This window comes from Lagopus muta, chromosome 19 (assembly GCF_023343835.1).
Source record: "Lagopus muta isolate bLagMut1 chromosome 19, bLagMut1 primary, whole genome shotgun sequence".
Classification (NCBI taxonomy): domain Eukaryota; kingdom Metazoa; phylum Chordata; class Aves; order Galliformes; family Phasianidae; genus Lagopus; species Lagopus muta.
Window position 1 is genome coordinate 1067415 of NC_064451.1, and position 17730 is coordinate 1085144.

The window sequence follows — 17730 nt, forward strand, 5'->3', positions numbered from 1 at the left end:
GAGATGCTTTAGCAGAGTATTTATTCAACGCCATGGTGAAGAGCAAAACTTGGTACAAACATAAACCCTCAGTGCCTTGCTCACCACTATGCTGTGCCAAGGGAGAAAAACAGGATTTGCTATCCTGGGTCAGGAGGGAAGGTGTAGAAAGGTGGAGACTGTTCCTTTGCTGTGTAAGGGGACGAGAGCTGGGTTTAGATCTTGAGTGCACACCCAAACACACACACACGAAGGACTCCCTTATTTCTAGAAGTCCTGTGATGACAGAAGACCTGAGTACAGGGGTTCTGGATAAAGCCATGGGCACCTGCTGGGGCAGAGCAAAAGAAGGGTGCAAAATCCTCTCGCTGAGGGCTGGAGGAGCTGTTAAAGCCATCAGTGCATATTATGACAGCAGCCACTGCCTCCATGAAGACCGTTTGCAACCTGAGGCTGTGAGTGGCACAGACACCTGCCCTGGTGCTCCTGAGCTGAGGGGAGCCCAGCAGCAGGTGCAGCTCCTGGGATCAATGCTGGCCTGGGAGCTTCAGCCCCTGCTGTCCGGGCCAAGTGAAGATTAGAAGCTTAATTTTAGACTAACAGTTGGCTAACGGCTGGAGAGAAAAAGCTTCAGGGACAAATACGGAATAAACAACACTGAGTTCATAAAGTGAGCCAGCTTCCCCCATCAGAGGAGCCCTCAGAGGGAGCTGATCACCAACCCCAAGGTGAGTCAGCCCACGTGGAAGGAGGCTTATTCACACTCATTCCTTCAGGCAGGAAGGCTGCACCTCCACCTGTTCACCTGCTCACAGAGAACATACCAAGAGAACCTAAAGTGCCACAATTTGAGTAGCATAGGAGGGAGCTGACTGTGGAACCCATCATCACAGCTTATCCCTTGGTAGGGACAGCAGATCCCCTGGAATAAATATGTTACCAATGCCATGCTTTATTTAGGTGCTACAGAACAGAGGAAGACCAGGGCAAAGCTAGATTCGTGTTACCCCCAGCCCTCCCCACTCTCAGATTTGTAAACTGATGGTATCAGGACTTAGTTGTAAGAGAAACCAATGGCAGGGCAGCCCTGTCCCTCCAGCTCCATCCCAGCACTGCCTCCCCCACCACCTTTTCAGCCCTCTGATCCTTCCTGCCCTCCCTTCGTGGCCCAAACACTGTGTGGGGCAGCACTGGGCACACCCAGCATCCAGACAAGTTGCCCACAGAGGTTGGGACAAACAAACAATAATAAAACTACTATATTAAAAGAGCCCCGCAGTAGGGCAGCACAGCACTGTACCACTGCTTCTGCAGGTGCTCTGTAGCCGGTAGCTCTCAGCAGTCAGTCACGTCCCAGGCCCACACAGTACAAACCCTGGAGACGTGCCTCAGTCTGTTCTGAGACCAAAGCTCACCCAGAGAGAGCCGTGACCAAGTAGCAGCGTGTGATAAGCTGTGGGGAGGCTACCCTGCAGTGACCAGCTCGGGCTGCTGCCCACCAGACCCAGGCACAGGTCCTCAGCCCTTACGTTCTGTCTTTGAAGCAGACGCCCCGAGGAGGAAGCCATTACCACTGCTGGGTCCCTCCTACCTCCGCTGACGGGATTGGTGCGCCCAGAGCTCGTCTCCGTTGTGCAGGGCTCAAAGCTCTGCAAGCTCCAGAGGTGGCTGCAGTGAGGAAGCCGCAGGAGCAGTGTACCTGGGTTCAGCTTTTCTGGTTCATGAGCCAGGAAAAGAGCAGCTTCCTGGGCCTGGGCTTCCTGGCCTGCTGGATTCGCACGGTGCGAGGGGATCGCCACACCTTGATGGTTGTGTCATCGCTGGCTGTCAGGAGCAGCTCCTGCTCCACCGGGCTGAAGGCCACTGAGTTGACCACGTTGTCATGCTGCAGCTTGGCCAGGCAGATGTTGTAGTGCCGGTCCCAGATGTAGCCGTGGCGATCTTCTGCCCCGCTGCAGCAGACAGACAGCAGTGAGGACAGGCACGCTCTGCCTGCCACACTGAGCACCCTGGCCCAGCCAGAGGCCCCAGCCTTCGTCTGCACTGCTGTCACCCACGGGCACTCGCCCTAGGGGGGCAGATCCCCTTTGTGACCCAGGCCCTGCCACAGACACAGGTGGGTTTCCAGAAGTGGAGCCTGAAATGAGGTCTCACAGCAGCAGCGATTAAAGCCCTTCAGAGCAGCACGAGCACACGGGCTGTGCGCCTGGGCCTGCAGCCACACTCACGCTGTGGCACCTGCGGCAAGCCAGCTCTGTTCTGGGCTGCAGTGAGGCTGCTCCAGCCATCCCAACCTGCCCTCTTACACCTGCTGCGTGCAGCCCTCAGGAGGGGCACCTGCCACCCACTGACAAACATGCCACAGCCCTGCATTTCCTCTTTCCTTGCCGATTTCACAACAGGACCAAAGCAGACATCCTCCAGCAGCACCCTCTGACTGCTCCTCACAAGCCTCTCTTCCCGCTCTGCTCCCATCAGCCTCCAGCTCCCAGACCAGCCCTGCCTGCAGCACACCAGCCCCCAGTGCAACACCCAAGGCCATCCCGTACCCGGGGCAGGATCCTGCCCACCCCCAGTGCCACACACCTTGCCACGAAGTCCCTGCTGACATCCAGGAAGATGAAGAAGCACTCCTCGTTGGGGGTGTAGGCCCGATGCGCACGCAGGGCTCGTTTCACTTCTTTCATTGTCTTCAAGTCAAACACGTGCAGATCGATCTCCTCAGCGATGGGAGGCGGCTGCATGGGGTCAGAGATGACGCAGTCCCGAGGCCAGGCACGGCTGTTCACGTACAGGTATCTTGGGGAGGGGAGCAGAGGGTTACCCCACACTCACAGCCACACCATAAATCCTCTCCCCTCGCACAGACAGGCAGGGCAGGACCGCGCAGTTACCCTGGTCCTTAGCAGGCCTGCAGCTCTGAAACACGGGCAGAAACAGCACAGTGCTGAGCTGCTCCCTGCCTCCCTTTAAAGGAAGGGGTTAGAGTTGGAGAGCTACAGACCGGGCTGAGCCTCTTTTGTCTCATTAAAATCAGTACTAAAGACAGCAGCCTATCCCACTGCCTCAGGAATGAAATGCAGTGCTGCAGGAAGCTCCTTCGCTCTGCCATGACTCCAAGCCGAACTGGGCTCAGAGACACAGAGGGAGGAAAGGTTTCGTGACAGGACTGGGAGAGACACTCAGATGTTCACTTTTCATCAGCATGGGATGCAAGTGTCTGAGGTGGCCAGGACAGGATCCCCGTCCCAGGCCAACACAGGGCCCCTCCTTCTGCCAGCAGCACAGGTCTGAAACTGCTCCCAGCTCTGGATAAAGGCAGCAGGGCCACGGGCGACTGTTTTCCAGAAGGTGAAGTTTACTGCTAGCACTCAAGGAAAGACAAGTGACCACTGTTGTGACAGCCACATGCAGGTATGCAAATGGGTCCCTGTGGTTAACCAGCCAAAGGGCATTTGACTGAGGTGGCCCAACTGCTTCATCTTCTCTCTTTCACCACGTTGTGCAGTCAGTAAGTGGCAGCCACTGTGCCCTAATGCAGTGCCTCCCCCAGCCTGACTCACAGAGATTTGCCCTTGGGGCAGAATGTCATTTCTCCTCCCATTCACTCCAAAGCCCCCACACAGCTGTAACCCAAACCCTCTGGTGCCCAGGCCAGCAGAGCAGCAGGTGACTTCCTCACTCACCGGTGGTCAGGGGAGAGACCCATGCCAATGATGTGCCCGTGGATGTCAATGACGTGATCCAGCGAGTCAAAGAACTCATCCGAACGCCTCTCCTCCCCAAGCACCGGCCCAGCAGTCGTCATCTGATGGGGCAGGATCCTTTTAATCCCTTGGGAACAGAAAGGAGGATCATACCAGCCTGGGCTTCTGCCACAGACCAGCAGGGCTGATGGAAGCCCATTGGCTTCAAGAAGGGACTTCCCTCATCACTGCTAAGAAAGGATGACTGGATTGTTTCCAGCCAGGGGCTGAGGGAAGGGCTGGCACAGAGCTCCTATCCCTGCCAGCTGCTTCCAGGCTCCCACCAGCAGTACCTTGGGCTGGAACAGTGCCTATAAGCGACACACTGGCACACTGAGCCCTAGTGCTAAGAAGCCTAGCGCCCAGCTGCCAACCCACCCGCTACAGCCTCATCTGGCTACATGCCTCTGCAGCACAAGGGAGCTGTGCTGGCCACAGAGGCTCTCTGCTTGCAGAAAGGCTCTTCCAGTGGAGCCCCAGGGCTGGGCCCACCTCCTGCAGCCCTCAGACTCAGGGAGCCCAGCAGGCACAGTGTTTCCTCCAGCTGCTGTGATGCACAGCCGTGGGTCAGCCCAGGAAGCTCTAGGCACAAGGGCTGAGACCAGGACCAGACTCAGTGGTTTACAGTTTCCAAACTGTATGCTGTGGGTCAAGCTCTCTCCCCCAAAAGCTCCAGACAGAGGTCTCAAACACAGCTCCCTGTGATGGCCTCCTGGAGGGACCTGTAGGCCTCAGCAGTTCTTGGGCACATGTGTACTCAGCACCCTCCATATGTCCAAATGGGAAGATCCTGCCCCCTGCCCAAGGGAGCTTTAATGCCACCCTTGACATAGCTACCTCTCACAGAGGAAGGCCAGGACTCCCCCACACCGTGCCTGCAGTCCAAGGCCCTGCACATCTCTGCAGCTGAGCTGAGAAACCCAGGCCCTTCGCCTCCTACCCAACTTGCTGCTCCCCAGCAGATTCTTCCTCCCTCAGGTAGCACCGGGGGAAAGAGGAGCTCCAAAGGAACTCCTGCAGAAGTGCTTGCATGCAGCAGATCAGGCAACAAAGCTGTGATGCTCATAAGCAGGCCCTGCTGCACCAGGAGCACAGCTCCCAGCAGCTTCCAAGAGACACCCAGCAGCATCAGCTCCCAGGGACAGGCAGCCACCGCACAGAGTGACTCAGTTCACACACCATGGGCCAGCAAAGCATTTGGCAGCAGCTCAGGGCTGGGCAAGGAGCTGAGACACCTCAGCCACACAGCTCCCACTGGCAGCTGAGAACAAGAGCACCGTGTCACAGTTCTGTGCAGCCCAGGCTGCGCTCCTATCTTTGGTGTACAGAGTGGCTCTTCTCCAGGCACAGCTGGAAACAGCCCTTCCCTGCCTTACTGCAGTGGTGCAGGCCAGGAAAGTGAGAAGAGGCTGCAGCAGGAAAGAGGACATACTGAAAGGAACAGAAGTTGTCTGGCTTTACAGAAGTCTTCTTGCCTGGAGGCAGCTCTCCATTCCTCCTCACATTTTTAGCTATGTCTGGTCCTTCCCACTGAACATGTAGACTACTTTCAGGAGTTTTTGGAGAAGCAGCCAGACTATCTACCTCTGCTCATCACTGCATTGATTTCCTATACCTTCAGTCTCATCTAGTTCCAGCTCCTCACCAGGTGTGCCTGGAATGAACTGGTGAAGTTCTAAGCCAGACAGAGACCCCCAGCAGTGCCCATGCTTGGCCTATGCTGCAGTTACAACCCCTCATACCCAACTAAGAACCAGCAAGCTGTCACCAGCAGCTCGCCACCAACTGCCCCCTGAGGCAGCCAATCCCCTCCCACTCCAGGCCAGCTGTTCAGCTCTAAGCACCCACATCCCACCAGGCTGGGTGGCACGGGGGCTCCGTCCCACAGGGATGGGGCGCTGCACAAGCAACACAATCACAAACTCCAAGCAGCTCAGACGTGCCTCGTCCTGACACCCTCTCCACACCGCACACCTGGCTCTCCCACAAGCCCTTGTCAGGGCAACCTCTGCCCTTCCTAGCCTCTCATTTGTGCATGGCTCATGGCTGATGTTAAGTCAGGAGCTCACTCTTGGTTTTAGCCCTTGCCGTAACACGTGGCCAAGCGTCAAGCCTGGCAGCAATAAAACCACGAGGCAAGTGCCTGGGGCAAACCACCTCCAGAAAGTGAAGGAGTCTCAAAACCTGTACAGAGAACCCGGCCCGAGCAAAACTGCAACTGGCCACAAACAAGCAGCAAACAACACGGGTCTTTTCCAGGTTAACATCCAGACTGCAGCTGCAGTCCGCACCCCTAAGAAGGCCGATGTGCCCTGGAGCTCAACCACAGCCTTACCTATCTGGTGCGGAGAGTAGGTGAGGCACCCTGTGGTGAAAATTAAGTATTTTGTCTTGCTGTTGCTGTCCGTGGGAAGCAGGTTCACCTCAGGCGGTTTAGTTCTGTTGCGTATGAACAGCTCAGCCACTTTGTTCTCCAGCTCAGCCTCGGTCATGGCAGGCCTCACGCAGCCCCCCATGATATCATCAAAGAACTGCTGCAGCTCATCCTCTGCTGGCACACCCCCATCATCCGGCAATTCCTGTACTGCTGGCTCTGGAGTCTGCCTGGGCTTGGACTCCTCTTCTTCGCTGTCGCTGCCGAGATCAAAGACCGGGCAGGTGGAGGAGGAGGAGGCAGCCAGCTGCTCCTCGTAGTCCAGGAGCAGGTCTGGGGAATCGTACCGGCTGCAGTCAGCCACCATCACAGTCCGGATGGTGCTGGCATTCAGATTCTGGATTTTGAACAGTCTCTTCACTACGTTCACATTCTCAGACTCTATGCCCTGGGAGCAGAAAAGAGAAGTAAGCGGGAATCCCCTCAGCACGGCGCTGCTCCTACAGCCTCCGCACAGCCACTGCCCACAGCCTGAGCCCACACGCTCACCTCCCAGCACTGCTCTACGGGCATCTCTAAGCATTACCATCAGGACTTGCTGAGATGCCAGCCAGCTTTGTTACGCTCCTTCCCATCCTGGAGGTGGGTGAGATGAGACAAAAAGCCAGGGCCAGGCTTTTGCAGGAAAACATCTGAGCTGGGAACACAGAGGCCAGGCAGCCTTGCTCCCACCTCCCTGCCTGAGGTCATCAACTGGCACTGCTGAGAATTTCAGGAACAGGCTGCCGTGATAAACAGGTGAAGAGCAAAGCACCATTCCTCCAGCCTACGTGAAGCAAAGGGAAATGTGCTCCTGGAGCTTGCATGTGCCCCTCAGCAGAATCAGCTGGATTGTCAGCTCCCAGAAACAAGCTGCAAGTCTCTCCCCACCTAACTGCTTTGGCTGTCTGCAGCCACACTTCAACATTTCTGACAAAGCAGTCAAGGTCCTTCCATGCCTCCTGGAGATGCACGAGTTAATGCTGCAGCGTCAGGTGCAACACAGAGCTGTGATTGTTGGAAAGGTCCCTGCCACCACAGGGAATTCCATCTAGAGCCAGCATCAAAGCTTTGAGTCAAAGACTCAACACACCAGGATGTGCAGCTGTGACAACAGGACAGAGGCAAGACATGGAAGAGCAACATGTCTGAGAAGCACAAGCAGCAGAGAACAAACGAGCAGCACACAGGCTGAGGCCAGCACACACTCCATCTGTAGGTCTCCTCACAGCGTAGCAGACAGCACCTGGCCCACACATCTCAGCAGTGGCAGGCAGGACAGAGCCAGCCTCCCAGCCACCTCCAGGAACATCACAACGAGCTGCCAAGTGGGACAACGGCCACTGCTCAACACCTGCCAGGCTGCAGCCATCCCACCCAGCCTCACACCAAGCCTCTGTAACCCTGCTGTGGTTCATCTGCCCTCCTGTTCAGCAACACTTGCTCCACAACTTTGCACCCAACTCCACATCCCAATTAATAAGGCAGGAAACAATGGAAGCAAAGGGTAGAATAAGGCTATTGCAATGAGTCCCATAACACCAAGGATGGGAAACTCCATGCCAGGGTTGCCTCAAGCTCAATATCCAGAAGGTGAGTCAGAGGAGATAAACAGGGCAGACAAGGGTCTGAGCCATTTCTTCCCTCTCACATCTCCTCCGCAGCTTTTCCTCCCACAGGAACCAGCAGGAAGCTGCACTGCCTGAGGAGCTGGAACAGCACCTCACCTGGAAAGCGTTGTTCAGCCACAGCACAGAACAGGAGGTTATACGCCCAATCCGATGCAGATTGCCAGATATCAAGTTGGTTTCATTCAGCCAACAGCCAAACACATCATAAGGTTTATTCCTCACCCTGGAAAGCAACGTGAAGTTCTCTGGAAGAGAAGGGAACCAGGAATGTGAGACGATGGCTCCAGACAGGGGATCTGGAGAAACCACTGCAGAAGGAATGGGAAACGCAGTCGGGTCTCAGCCCACAGCAGGGGAGGCACTGAACATCACTGCAAGCTGAGCAGACGCTGCCCAACCACAGACCAGCCGTGAAGTACACACAGAGGGAAAGCAAAACACAAGGGTGGCCAGATAGAACCAGACCAGAGTGCAGCCTAGCTACACAGCCTTCCTCCAAGCATGGCCCAAAGCAGCTGCCCCAAGGACAAGAACAAGTCAAACACACACAGATCTTCTTCACACAATCCCAGCCTCCCACCCCATGGGAACCATTCCAAGCAGGAAAGCATTTAGCAGCACCCCTTGGTCGTGGCACAGAGGTGGCAAGAGACAGCACAGCTTTCACAGCAGGTTTCACAGAACTGCAACAGAAAAGCTCGAGCTGGGCAGGGTGACTGCATCTCAAAGGCACGTGAGACCTCAGGGCAGGACCAACTCTGCCTGAGGCAGAAATGGTGGCTTCAGGACAGCTGGGGACACGGGCACCTCACACTCTCACTTAGAGACAAGAAATGAGAACACCCATGGCACACTGCATTTTCAGGTGATGACATGCATTATCCCTAAGGATATCCAGAAGGCCTGCCGAAACAAACCGCAACCAGGACCCCTTCGTGCAGGTGGTGGAAAGAAGGACAAGCAGAGGTCAAGCCCACAGCATGCAAAAGGCGAGGAGCAGAAGAGAACCCCATTTCCCATCACTTTACACCTCTCGGGAAGGCTCAGTGAAGGCAGAGGCATAATTTACCCATGCTGATTACGGCAATCTCTCCTGATGAGGAGTTGTGAGGCCCCACAAAGACACCTGATACCAGAAGGAGGGAGTCATCGGAGTTGAACTGGGAGAACTGTGTGTAGCTCCAGTTGTACGGCCTCATGTTGGAGCTGTGCTGCAGGGAGATGTCCAGTTCATTGCTCCAGATCTACAGGCAGATGGACAAACAGTTAGGAAGCTGCAAGAAGCCCAAAGGCTGTCCTGCTTCACCTGTCCTGTCAGCACTCACCAGTCAAAGGAAAAAAAAGTTACTGAAAGCCTTATTGAAACACCTTCAAGGCCCAAATTCCCTGCCAACCCCACTGACAGGGAACAGCCACAGCTCTGGAGAGCAGCTGAACACTGCATTTCTCCAAACTTCTCCATCAGCCAGGCAGTAAAAGTTAGCAATGCAGCTGGATTTTTAAGCATGTTGACAGAGATTTCTCCCAAGACAACCACCCATGCAAGACAGCTTCTGCAGCAGGTCATTATCACTGTTAGTCATAATGAGGGACTGGCTTGCACCTGGAAGCAGCCAGAGCCAGGTAGGCATCTCTACCACCTTCAGATGGGCTGAAGCTGGAATGTGCTGCTCTCAAGGTGGCAAAAAGCCATTAGTTTTTGTGGCTCTGAGAACAACTCAGCATCTACAGATGAAAAGCCCAGTCACCCAGTCAAGCCTCACCTCCCCACAGGTTTCCTGAATGCTGCTCTCACAGACGAGCCCTACAAAACCAAAACTGAAAGCTCTGTGCAGGGAACACCACTGCCTTACCTTAACTGTACAGTCTTTGGAGCAGGATGCAAACAAACAGCCGGAGTGAGAGAAGCTGAGGTGCAAAACCTGGTCGTTGTGCTCCTTCAGGGCCTGCACTTCAATGCAAGGGATGGTGTCGTAGAGCCTCTGGAACTCATCGTACCAGGAGACGGCAGCTGGAACACAAGCAGGGTCGCATGACAAGAATGCACACGGGAGGGAAGTGACAGCCTGAGGTGAACACTGCAGCACAGAATCAGGCTCTCATAATGCACAGTGCTTGCAGGAGCTCTGCTGTGGCCACAATTCCTGCAGCTTCACCTGTGTTAGCAGGACTTTACATTTTTCTCAGTAGTTTTCCCACTCCTACACGCACACAAAAAATATCTTTTCTTCCAAGGAACACAACTTCTCACCACATCACTACTTTCTAAGGCACTGCAGCCACGATAAGAAACACCTAACAGCTATTAGCTCTCTAACAAAAACTTGGCTCAGGACAAACCAGAAGTCAGAACTGCAGACGTGCTCCAGCACACTGCAAGCACATCTGCCTCGTAGTGAAAGAGAAGCTGCTCCTCGGGGTACTGGGCTCCACTCTGTCTTGTCTGACACAGAACTAAGAAGGTTCCAGAAGGGGTACTGAGATCAGGACAAAGCACCTGCATCAGTCAAGAAAGAGGGGAAACTGAAGAGAAGAGCTGGATGCAAGGCGTCAAGGCAAACAAGGAGCCCTGCAAGGAGGAAAGCCTGGAGCACACTGCGAGAAGGTTACACCGACTGCCAGTAAAGACATAAATAAAAAGGATTTCTAACAAAGTGCCTATAGAGTTGTGGCAGCAAGTCCCAAGGAAGTAAAGAGGATTAGACATCTGTATGGATAACGGCCAACTTTCCTAGTTACACTGAGCAGGACAAGAAGTTTTCTGGAACTCGCTGCAGCCTGGGAGGCACCCTCCCCTGGGGCAGGGCACAGCTTGCTGCCAGGGAATCCCAGCATTGCTCAGTGGGCAGACTGCTTTGGCACCCCCCCTCCAAGTCCTTGGTTTCCATCTGCCAAACACTCCCAATGCTTCCCCTTACAGCTCCCTGAATGCTCAGACAGTGCTGTTCAGGGCTGGCAGGGCACTCCCCAGCTCCCAGGAAGGCCCACCTGCCATTACCAAGGGGGATGATCCCTGCAGCCCGGGAAGAGCCACATCTGTTACTGAGCTACCCTGGCATCCCCACGGTCTGAAGAACAGGGCTGCCAGCTTACATGCCAGCTTACATTCAGGAGACATGAAGTGACCGAGCCTGCCCAATGTGTCTCAAATAAAACTCAATGATAGCATCTTTAATCTAAAGGAGCTCTACAGACTGCGCAAGTGAAACCAAGCAGCCTGCACTGTCACATCCACATCTCCTTTCTCGAAGCCCTTGTGTGCTAATGTTTCCTGCTGCAGAGGGTTTCCCACTGCTTGATTCTCCTTGCTTCTTCCCATCCTCCTGTAGCCATCACAGATCACAGCTAGCAAGCAGTAACTCGGTTCTGTGCCACAGCCGACGCTGGGAGCACCGCACACAACCTGGGGACAGAACTGAGCACAGCCCTCCTGGGCCACCGCGTTTCTGCCTCTCAGAGACACCCCTGGTGACAAGGGGCCCTGTTCCCAGAATGGCTCAGGGCACAGCACTGGGTTACCCCTCTAGACAAGGCTTTGCATGCCCAGTCCTCAGCAAGAGAGCAGCAGTGCACCATGGGCTGCCCTCACAGAGGCTGCTGACAGCTCTCCTCAGGGAGGGCCGTGCAGGACAGCCAGCCAACGCTGTTAATGGGTCATTTCCCTATTGCAGGTGCTAAGATCAAGTCTGACATGCCCCAGCAAAGTGGGTCAGGCGCCGCGTTAGCATTTGCCCTCTGTACAATTAGGCTGCTGCACATTCATCCATTGCAAGGCTCTCCTCTGTCAGTCAGGCTGCAGCCGCTGCCCACACCTTATGGAAATAGTCTGAGCAACTAACGCGCGCCCGCAGCCCTTCCTAGGGCAGATGAGAAAGGGACGGAGCCCGGAGCGGAGCCGGAAGGCCGCGATCAGGAAAAGCCAGCAGCGATCACCACAGCACGCCGTGACTCACCGCAGGGCCGGCAGGGAGAGCCGAAGCGCCCGGGCCTTCTGACAGCCCTCCGCAGGGCGCGGGGCGACTCCCGAGCCCCTTTCGGGCACATCACGGCCCGGCCGCGCCCGCCCGCCCGCGGAGCCCCGAGCGGCGCACCTGGGTGCCGAGGCACGTCCCGGGACACGCGGTAGTAGCGGTAGAAGAGCTCCTTCCACAGGAACTCGTCGCGGGCCACGGCGCGCCACTGCCGGCACACGAGGCCCACCGCGAGCACGTCGGCGTGGTCCAGGTACAGGAAGATCTCGAAGAGCACGCTGTCCGGGAGCAGGGGGCCGCCCGCGGCCATCGTGTCATCCTGCCGCCGCACCGCGAGCGAGCGGCGCTCAGCTCGGGCCCGGCCCGGAGACGGCGCTCACCCTGCGCCCGCCTCCCTGCCCCACACTTCCGGCCTCCCCGCCCCGCACTTCCGCTCCGGCTCCACGGGCCGCTCTAGGCCGCCCTCTCGGTGGTTTTGCCCTTCCGCCCGCGGCGACGCTCGCTGCTCCGGACACAGCGAGCAGCGCCATCGCTCTCGGTCTCCCCGCCCCGTGCGGTCGGACCGCGCCCCCGTTGTTCGGGCTCCGCCCGCCGCTTCGTGGGTCCGGGTCTCCCAGGCAGTGAGCTCGCGGCCGGCGGGCGTGGTGCTGTCAGAGCTGCCCGCCGCGCCGCGGGGCCCTGAGAGCCCCCACCGCCACCACCCCGCCCCGGCTGCTCTCAGTGGAGGCCCGCGCAGCCCCAGCCCGGCCCCCGGCTCTGTGCCCCTGACCCCGTGTGCCGTGACCCCGTGCCCTCCCGGCTGTGCCCGGCCGCGCCGCTTCCCGGCACGGGGCTCCGCTGCGCCATGGCCGCCCCGCGCTCCCTCCTGCTCCTCTCCTTGCTCCTCGCCGCGCTGCAGGGACGGGGACAGCAGCCGCCCCCTCCCCGCGTCCCTCTTGAGAAAGTGGTGACCGAGGGGAACCTCGGCCTCGATGAGGTGAGGCCAGGCGTCCCCCGCGGGTAGGGGCACTGGGAGCAGCGCCGGGGCTGCGGTGTGGCCCCCGCTGCTCCCCTTTCTGATCCGGCCCCATAGCACACCCCCAGCCCACACCTGGCCCCGCAGCATGTCCCGGTGTGCTGCCCACACAGCTCTGCTCCAGGCGCTGCCATCAGGCCTCCGGGTGCTTGTGGAGCTGCCCCATGGGGGTCTGGGGGCTCATGGGGAGCATGGGGCTGGGCTGCAGGGTCCCAACCAGAGCTATGGGGTGGGAGCAGTCTGTGGGATGCTTGTCTGCCACATACTCAGTGCTGCATGCAGTTGGTGTGTGCTGTGGGGCGACGTCCTGGGCACCCCATTGTGCTGCTGCTCCTGAATGAGGGTCCACAGTGGGCAGCACTCCAAGCACGGGGCCAGGCTGCAGGCAACAGTGCCGAGCAAGTGGAGAGAGCACGAAATGTGGGAGTGGGTGCTCAGCACAATGAGGTGGCAGCAACCTTGGGCAGGGGTAACCCCAGGGCCCGGGCCTCGATGACCAGTGCCCACCTGGCGCTGTGCAGCTGGTGGGGAGGTGGTTCCTGGTCGGCATGGCATCCCGCTGCAGCTACCTGGCAGAGAACAGCCACCGACTGGAGGCCACAGCAATGACAGTGGCTGTCCTGGATGGGCAGAGCCTGGCCATCAGCACCTTCAGGAAGCTGTGAGTGATGCTGGCTGCTGATGGGATGGGATGCTGCAGATGGGCTGGAGCAGGGCCAGCACCTGGCTGTGGGCTGCAAGGGGGAAGAGCTGCCCTGGAGCAGTGCGAGGGGATCTCTGGGATGTTTTGTACTAGCAGTCTTGATTGTGGTGAACCCGACACCCTGCAAGCCACAGGGCTGCCATCACAGGGTGGAGTTAGGGTGCCCAGGTGGGATATGGGACAGGCAGCCTGGGGAGTCTGGGGCACGAAGCAGGTGTGTGGCTGCTCCACGGCTGCTTGCTCAGGGATCGCTTCCCAAGGGCTCCCACAACAGCAGCACAGCTGATGGCTGGCTGTCTGTGGGTGGCCGTGGGTGACACAGCTGTGTGGGGTAGGAGCTGCTAGGAGGGATAGGGGTGGCTGACACATGGTGCTCAGCAGTTACTGGGCTTCCCTTACATTGGTGCCCAGTGGAGAAAACCTCCTGAGAAAACACATCCCATGTAGAAGCTGGAAGGGCAAAGCTGGGGGCCAAGTGCAGCCTGTCCTGCACTGTGCTTCTCTCCCTGCACAGAGATGGGCAGTGCTGGGAGATCAGGCAGCGTTACGTCCCTGCAGGAGCCCACGGGCGCTTTTCCGTGAGAGGTGAGCACAGGGCCGGGTGGGCGCCATGGAGTGGCCCCTCCTGCTCCCACGGGGCTTTGGTGCAAGTGGTTTCCCCCAGTGCTTCCCACTGTGCCACCTCTGCCGTCCAATTGTGTCCCTGTGCCGAGTGCTGCCATCGGCAAGGCCATGGAGATGTGTGCGCCCTTGGTGCCCATCACACCCCTCGTGCCCTCTGGTGCTGACGCGAGGCCCCGGGACGGTGCCCAGCTGGGCCACACCTGCCCCAGTGTCCCCCACAGGCCGTGGCTACGACAGCAAGATGGAGGTGGTGGTGGGAGAGGCGGACCCCCGCAGCTATGCCATCATCTACTACCAGGACGGCCAAGGCCTCTCTGTCAAGCTCTATGGTGGGTTGGCATAGGGCAGTGGATGCCTGTGCCCCACGCCGTGCCCCACACCGGGCCTGCTATGGGGCGCAGGGCCGGCAGCAGGGCTGTGATGGTGGGTTTCCCCGCAGGCCGCAGCAGCCAGCTCAGCGATGCCATAGTGGACAGGTTTGAGCAGCGCGCCAGGGCCATGGGCCTGAGTGAGGATGTGAGCTACTACTTCCCCACGTACGGTGGGTGCCACACAGCTGCCGGGAGCGGGGGCAGCTGAAGGGGGCCAGCGCTGGTTGGGGTCTGGTACCAGCAGGGCGGAGGGGAGGGGGACATCCACGTGGGTTTGGGAATCCCCGCACAGGGCAGCTGACCGTCCCAGGCCCTCTCTCTCACAGGGTTCTGCGACTCTGCGGATGATTTCCACATCCTTGACGGTGAGCACGGCTCCACGCTGCCGCAACCCTGCCTTGCAGTGCTGCCACAGCACGGGCAGGAGTCCCTCGGTGCCCTGGTGTGGGGCTGGGAGATGGCAGAGCATCACCCAGCGCAGCCTCTGCCCTGTTTGGCCCCTGTGTGGGTCCGGCTGGGCTTAGCGGTGTCTGTACCGGGATGAGGGTCTGGGGTGGGGCGTCTGGGATGGAGACAACATGGCTGTTCTCAAAGGTGACTCCACCGTTTGTCATTGGTGCCTGGGGAGGCAGAGGTGAGTCCCAACCCTGGCACTGGGCTCTGCCCCAACTCCTCAGCACCTCTCCTTCCCTTCCAGAAACAGAGCTGTAGATGGAAGCAGTGTTTCCAGGATGTGCCCAGCGCTGATCTCTCACCTCGTGCAGCTGCCTGTGGACACAACCACATAGGGACGAGCTGGGGCTTGGCCAGAGCTTGCTGCTGCTCTGCAGTGCTGGGAGCACACCCTGGGCTCCCCTGTTCCTCCAGCCTGGCTGTGTCACCCCATGGCTTCATGCCCTTTGCCCCATGCCCTTCAGCAACCGGCAACACCCCAATAAACACAAGGAAAAGCTCTGTGTCTAGGCAAGGCAGAGTGCCTGGCAGCCTGCGGAAGCATGGCATGGGGAGCTCACAGCTCACTTGGGGCTGGTGGGCTTGGGGGCCCTGGGAGCCTGCATTGGGTCACCTCTTCCCCCAGGGACCTCAGGAGAGGAAAATGCAGCCTTGTAGCTCTCCTGCTTTCTGTCTTCAGGGCTGGTAAAGCAGCTGTGACCCTGGGCCCTGTGGACCATGGTCTCCAAGAGGCTGTTGCCACCTGGGCCATACCCCTGAGAGCACCCAGCTGACAGCCAGGCAGAGGACATGCCTGGAGTCCTCTGCATGGACTGCAGGGTTACCCCTAGGGGCTCAGGGCCCCCAGCAGCCTGATACACGTCCAACCTGGCAGGGCTGCTTTGGTTCCAACCTCCCAATGCAGGCTGGAGTGGGAGAAGAAGGGGCAACACCCCGAGAGGAGCCCCGAGCCGTTTCTGCTGAGGCAGCAGCAGGCTGGAAAGCCCCTTCCCCACAGTCGCCCCACAGCAGGCTGGTCTGCAGCCCCTGGGGTGGGAGCAGCCCTCTGCCCCCGGCACTGACGTTTTGCAATCTTAGCGGAAACTGTTAACACGTGTTGTTTATCAGGGCCTTATGTAAGGATCCGCCACGTGACCCGTCCTAAGCCAGCCGCTGTCCTGCTGCCCACGTCTGGGGCAGCCATGTCTGGCCACGCTCACAGAGCTGCCAGGCCACCTGCTGAGCCCATTGCCTTGGAGTCAGGGCGCTATGGGCCCGAGCCACCCCATACAGCTTGCTTCACCCAGCATGGAGCTGCTCCCCAGAAGCGGCAGTATCCTGGTGGAAGCATGGCGTGCCGATGGGAGCCATGGGCTCTTCCAGCCTGGCCTGCAGCCACCTGGCATCAACCCGCTGGGACCCTGTGCGCTCCTCAGCGTCTCTGCCAGGCACACGGGGTGCTGCACGCCTCCGTTTCCCAATGGAGAGAGCTTTCCCCAGCATCCCGCACCCCGAGGGGCCCACGGAGTGCACCCACACCAACCAAGGGTGGGCTCAGCCCAGGGCTGAAAGTGGCATGCGGGGGCCCAGGGTGCTCTCATGATGCTCGATCCTGCCCAGCTCAGCTTTTGTTTTGTTTTAATAAATCCGCAGCAGCAGGGCCAGCCCAGCCCCCGGCACATGCTGTGCTGCACAGGCTTGGCTCGCAGCTGGATGTGGAGAAGGGAATGTACTCAGGCGGCCAGGCAGGGTGGGCTGCCGAGAGGAAAAAAACAGCTGCTATGAAAACATGCTCCTTATGTAAAGAGCCTTGGAAGGGCTGTGCTGCACAGAGAGCCGCAGGCTGGCAGTGGGCACCTGCCAGAGCCACAGCCCAGGGCAGCACGACCTGCCTGTGCTCTGTTCCGTGCAGTCCTGCCCAGCTCCACAGGGCCACCAGTAACAGCAGTGACCACCCCCAGCCCTCGCCCTGCTGCAGCCCCAATCCAACAGGAACAGCTGCTGCTGGAGAAGGGTGCAGGGTGAGACGGGGTCTGTCTGACTGCATGCTGTGCAGGGATTGGGGTCAGCACAAGGCAGGGGGTTCCCATGGGTGTACCCAAAGGTACCCACAGATCCCGTGGATCAGATCAGGACCTGGCAGGCACTTGTGCTGTGCTTAGTCCCCTCTCTGGGTCTGAACGATGTTTTTCTGCAAGGCAGGGGCAGGCAGCAAAACCTGACCCTGGCGTCCCCATGCTCTGCCCGTGGCAGCCCCTCTTCCCCCAGACCCTGTGCTGTGCAGCCCTGGGGCAAGGATAGCCAGTGAACTGGCCGCCAGCTGTGTTTGTGCTGCAGAGCAGTTTGGCACCCCGAGGCAAACATGTAATATCAACAGGAAAGAAAAATTCACAGGTTCCCAGCCTGCCCTTTGGATTCAGCTCTTGCCCCTGCTCCTGCTTGCATAACGGCACGGGGGGGAGACAGGGCTGGCCCGCCCGCCTCACCAGCCCCCTGGGGCGGCTGCTCTGCCTGTCCATAAATAGGGGCTCAGTGCTGCGTCCAGCACTGCCTGCAGCTTCCACTCGGCTCAGCTCTGCTCAGCTGCGAACATGCAAGCCACGCTGCTCAGCATCCTGGGGCTGGCCCTGCTTGGGGCTCTGCACGCGCAGAACAGCATTCCTGTGCAAGCTGACTTCCAGCAGGACAAGGTGATCCAGCCCAGCCAGCCTTGCTGCGTGGGGCCGGGGTGTGTGGGATGCTCCTCTCCCCAAAAATGTGCAGCGAGGGGGGTACTGGTGGGCTGGGGGCCCTACTGCCCTGGGAACAAGGAGAAGGGGGCACCCGTTGCATCCTCAGCCCAGCA

The 17730-nt window shown here is 58.7% G+C and overlaps 3 protein-coding genes across 6 annotated transcripts in view; 2 read left to right on the forward strand and 1 right to left on the reverse strand.

Moving 5' to 3' along the window:
• Positions 1 to 4: 4 nt before the first annotated feature.
• On the reverse strand, positions 5 to 12169 carry FBXW5 (F-box and WD repeat domain containing 5). The gene is made up of 8 exons (XM_048966137.1): positions 11861 to 12169; positions 9623 to 9780; positions 8839 to 9013; positions 7866 to 8014; positions 6061 to 6547; positions 3666 to 3813; positions 2566 to 2778; positions 5 to 1931 (listed from the first exon to the last, which is right to left on the reverse strand). Exons 1-8 carry the CDS (start codon positions 12048 to 12050, stop codon positions 1685 to 1687), a joined length of 1767 nt encoding a protein of 588 aa, XP_048822094.1. The 5' UTR covers positions 12051 to 12169; the 3' UTR covers positions 5 to 1684.
• A 107-nt stretch (positions 12170 to 12276) lies between these two features.
• Positions 12277 to 15405, forward strand: C8G (complement C8 gamma chain). 3 transcript variants are annotated; one of them, XM_048966151.1, is made up of 7 exons: positions 12297 to 12716; positions 13277 to 13416; positions 13973 to 14043; positions 14292 to 14411; positions 14522 to 14623; positions 14780 to 14818; positions 15151 to 15405. In XM_048966151.1, the coding sequence occupies exons 1-7, from the start codon at positions 12585 to 12587 to the stop codon at positions 15162 to 15164; spliced, it is 618 nt and encodes a 205-aa protein (XP_048822108.1). In that variant the 5' UTR covers positions 12297 to 12584; the 3' UTR covers positions 15165 to 15405. The 3 variants fall into 3 exon arrangements, with proteins under 3 accessions (XP_048822106.1, XP_048822107.1, XP_048822108.1); XM_048966149.1 differs by lacking the exon at positions 15151 to 15405 and having other exon boundaries at positions 12277 to 12716; positions 14780 to 15144; XM_048966150.1 differs by lacking the exon at positions 15151 to 15405 and having other exon boundaries at positions 12291 to 12716; positions 14304 to 14411; positions 14780 to 15144.
• Positions 15406 to 17413: 2008 nt separating this feature from the next.
• Positions 17414 to 17730, forward strand: part of LOC125702617 (lipocalin-like) — a 54805-nt gene continuing 54488 nt past the window's right edge. For both annotated transcript variants that reach the window (XM_048966153.1, XM_048966152.1), the window contains exon 1: positions 17414 to 17575. In XM_048966153.1, the coding sequence (XP_048822110.1) occupies positions 17477 to 17575 (99 nt within the window). In that variant the 5' untranslated portion in view covers positions 17414 to 17476. The remainder of the gene's footprint in view (positions 17576 to 17730) is intronic.

What these genes read in the sequence shown, in the direction of transcription:
- FBXW5 (XM_048966137.1), bottom strand. Translation starts at nt 12,050, where the DNA reads ATGGCCGCGGGCGGCCCCCTGCTCCCGGACAGCGTGCTCTTCGAGATC. An exon ending in GGCTGAACAACGCTTTCCAG is followed by an intron (nt 6,548 to 7,865) that starts GTGAGGTGCTGT and finishes TTCTGCTCCCAG; the next exon opens with GGCATAGAGTCTGAGAATGT. An exon ending in AGCAGGGACTTCGTGGCAAG is followed by an intron (nt 1,932 to 2,565) that starts GTGTGTGGCACT and finishes TGTCTGCTGCAG; the next exon opens with CGGGGCAGAAGATCGCCACG.
- C8G (XM_048966149.1), top strand. Translation starts at nt 12,585, where the DNA reads ATGGCCGCCCCGCGCTCCCTCCTGCTCCTCTCCTTGCTCCTCGCCGCG. An exon ending in GGAACCTCGGCCTCGATGAG is followed by an intron (nt 12,717 to 13,276) that starts GTGAGGCCAGGC and finishes GGCGCTGTGCAG; the next exon opens with CTGGTGGGGAGGTGGTTCCT. An exon ending in CTACTACTTCCCCACGTACG is followed by an intron (nt 14,624 to 14,779) that starts GTGGGTGCCACA and finishes TCTCTCTCACAG; the next exon opens with GGTTCTGCGACTCTGCGGAT.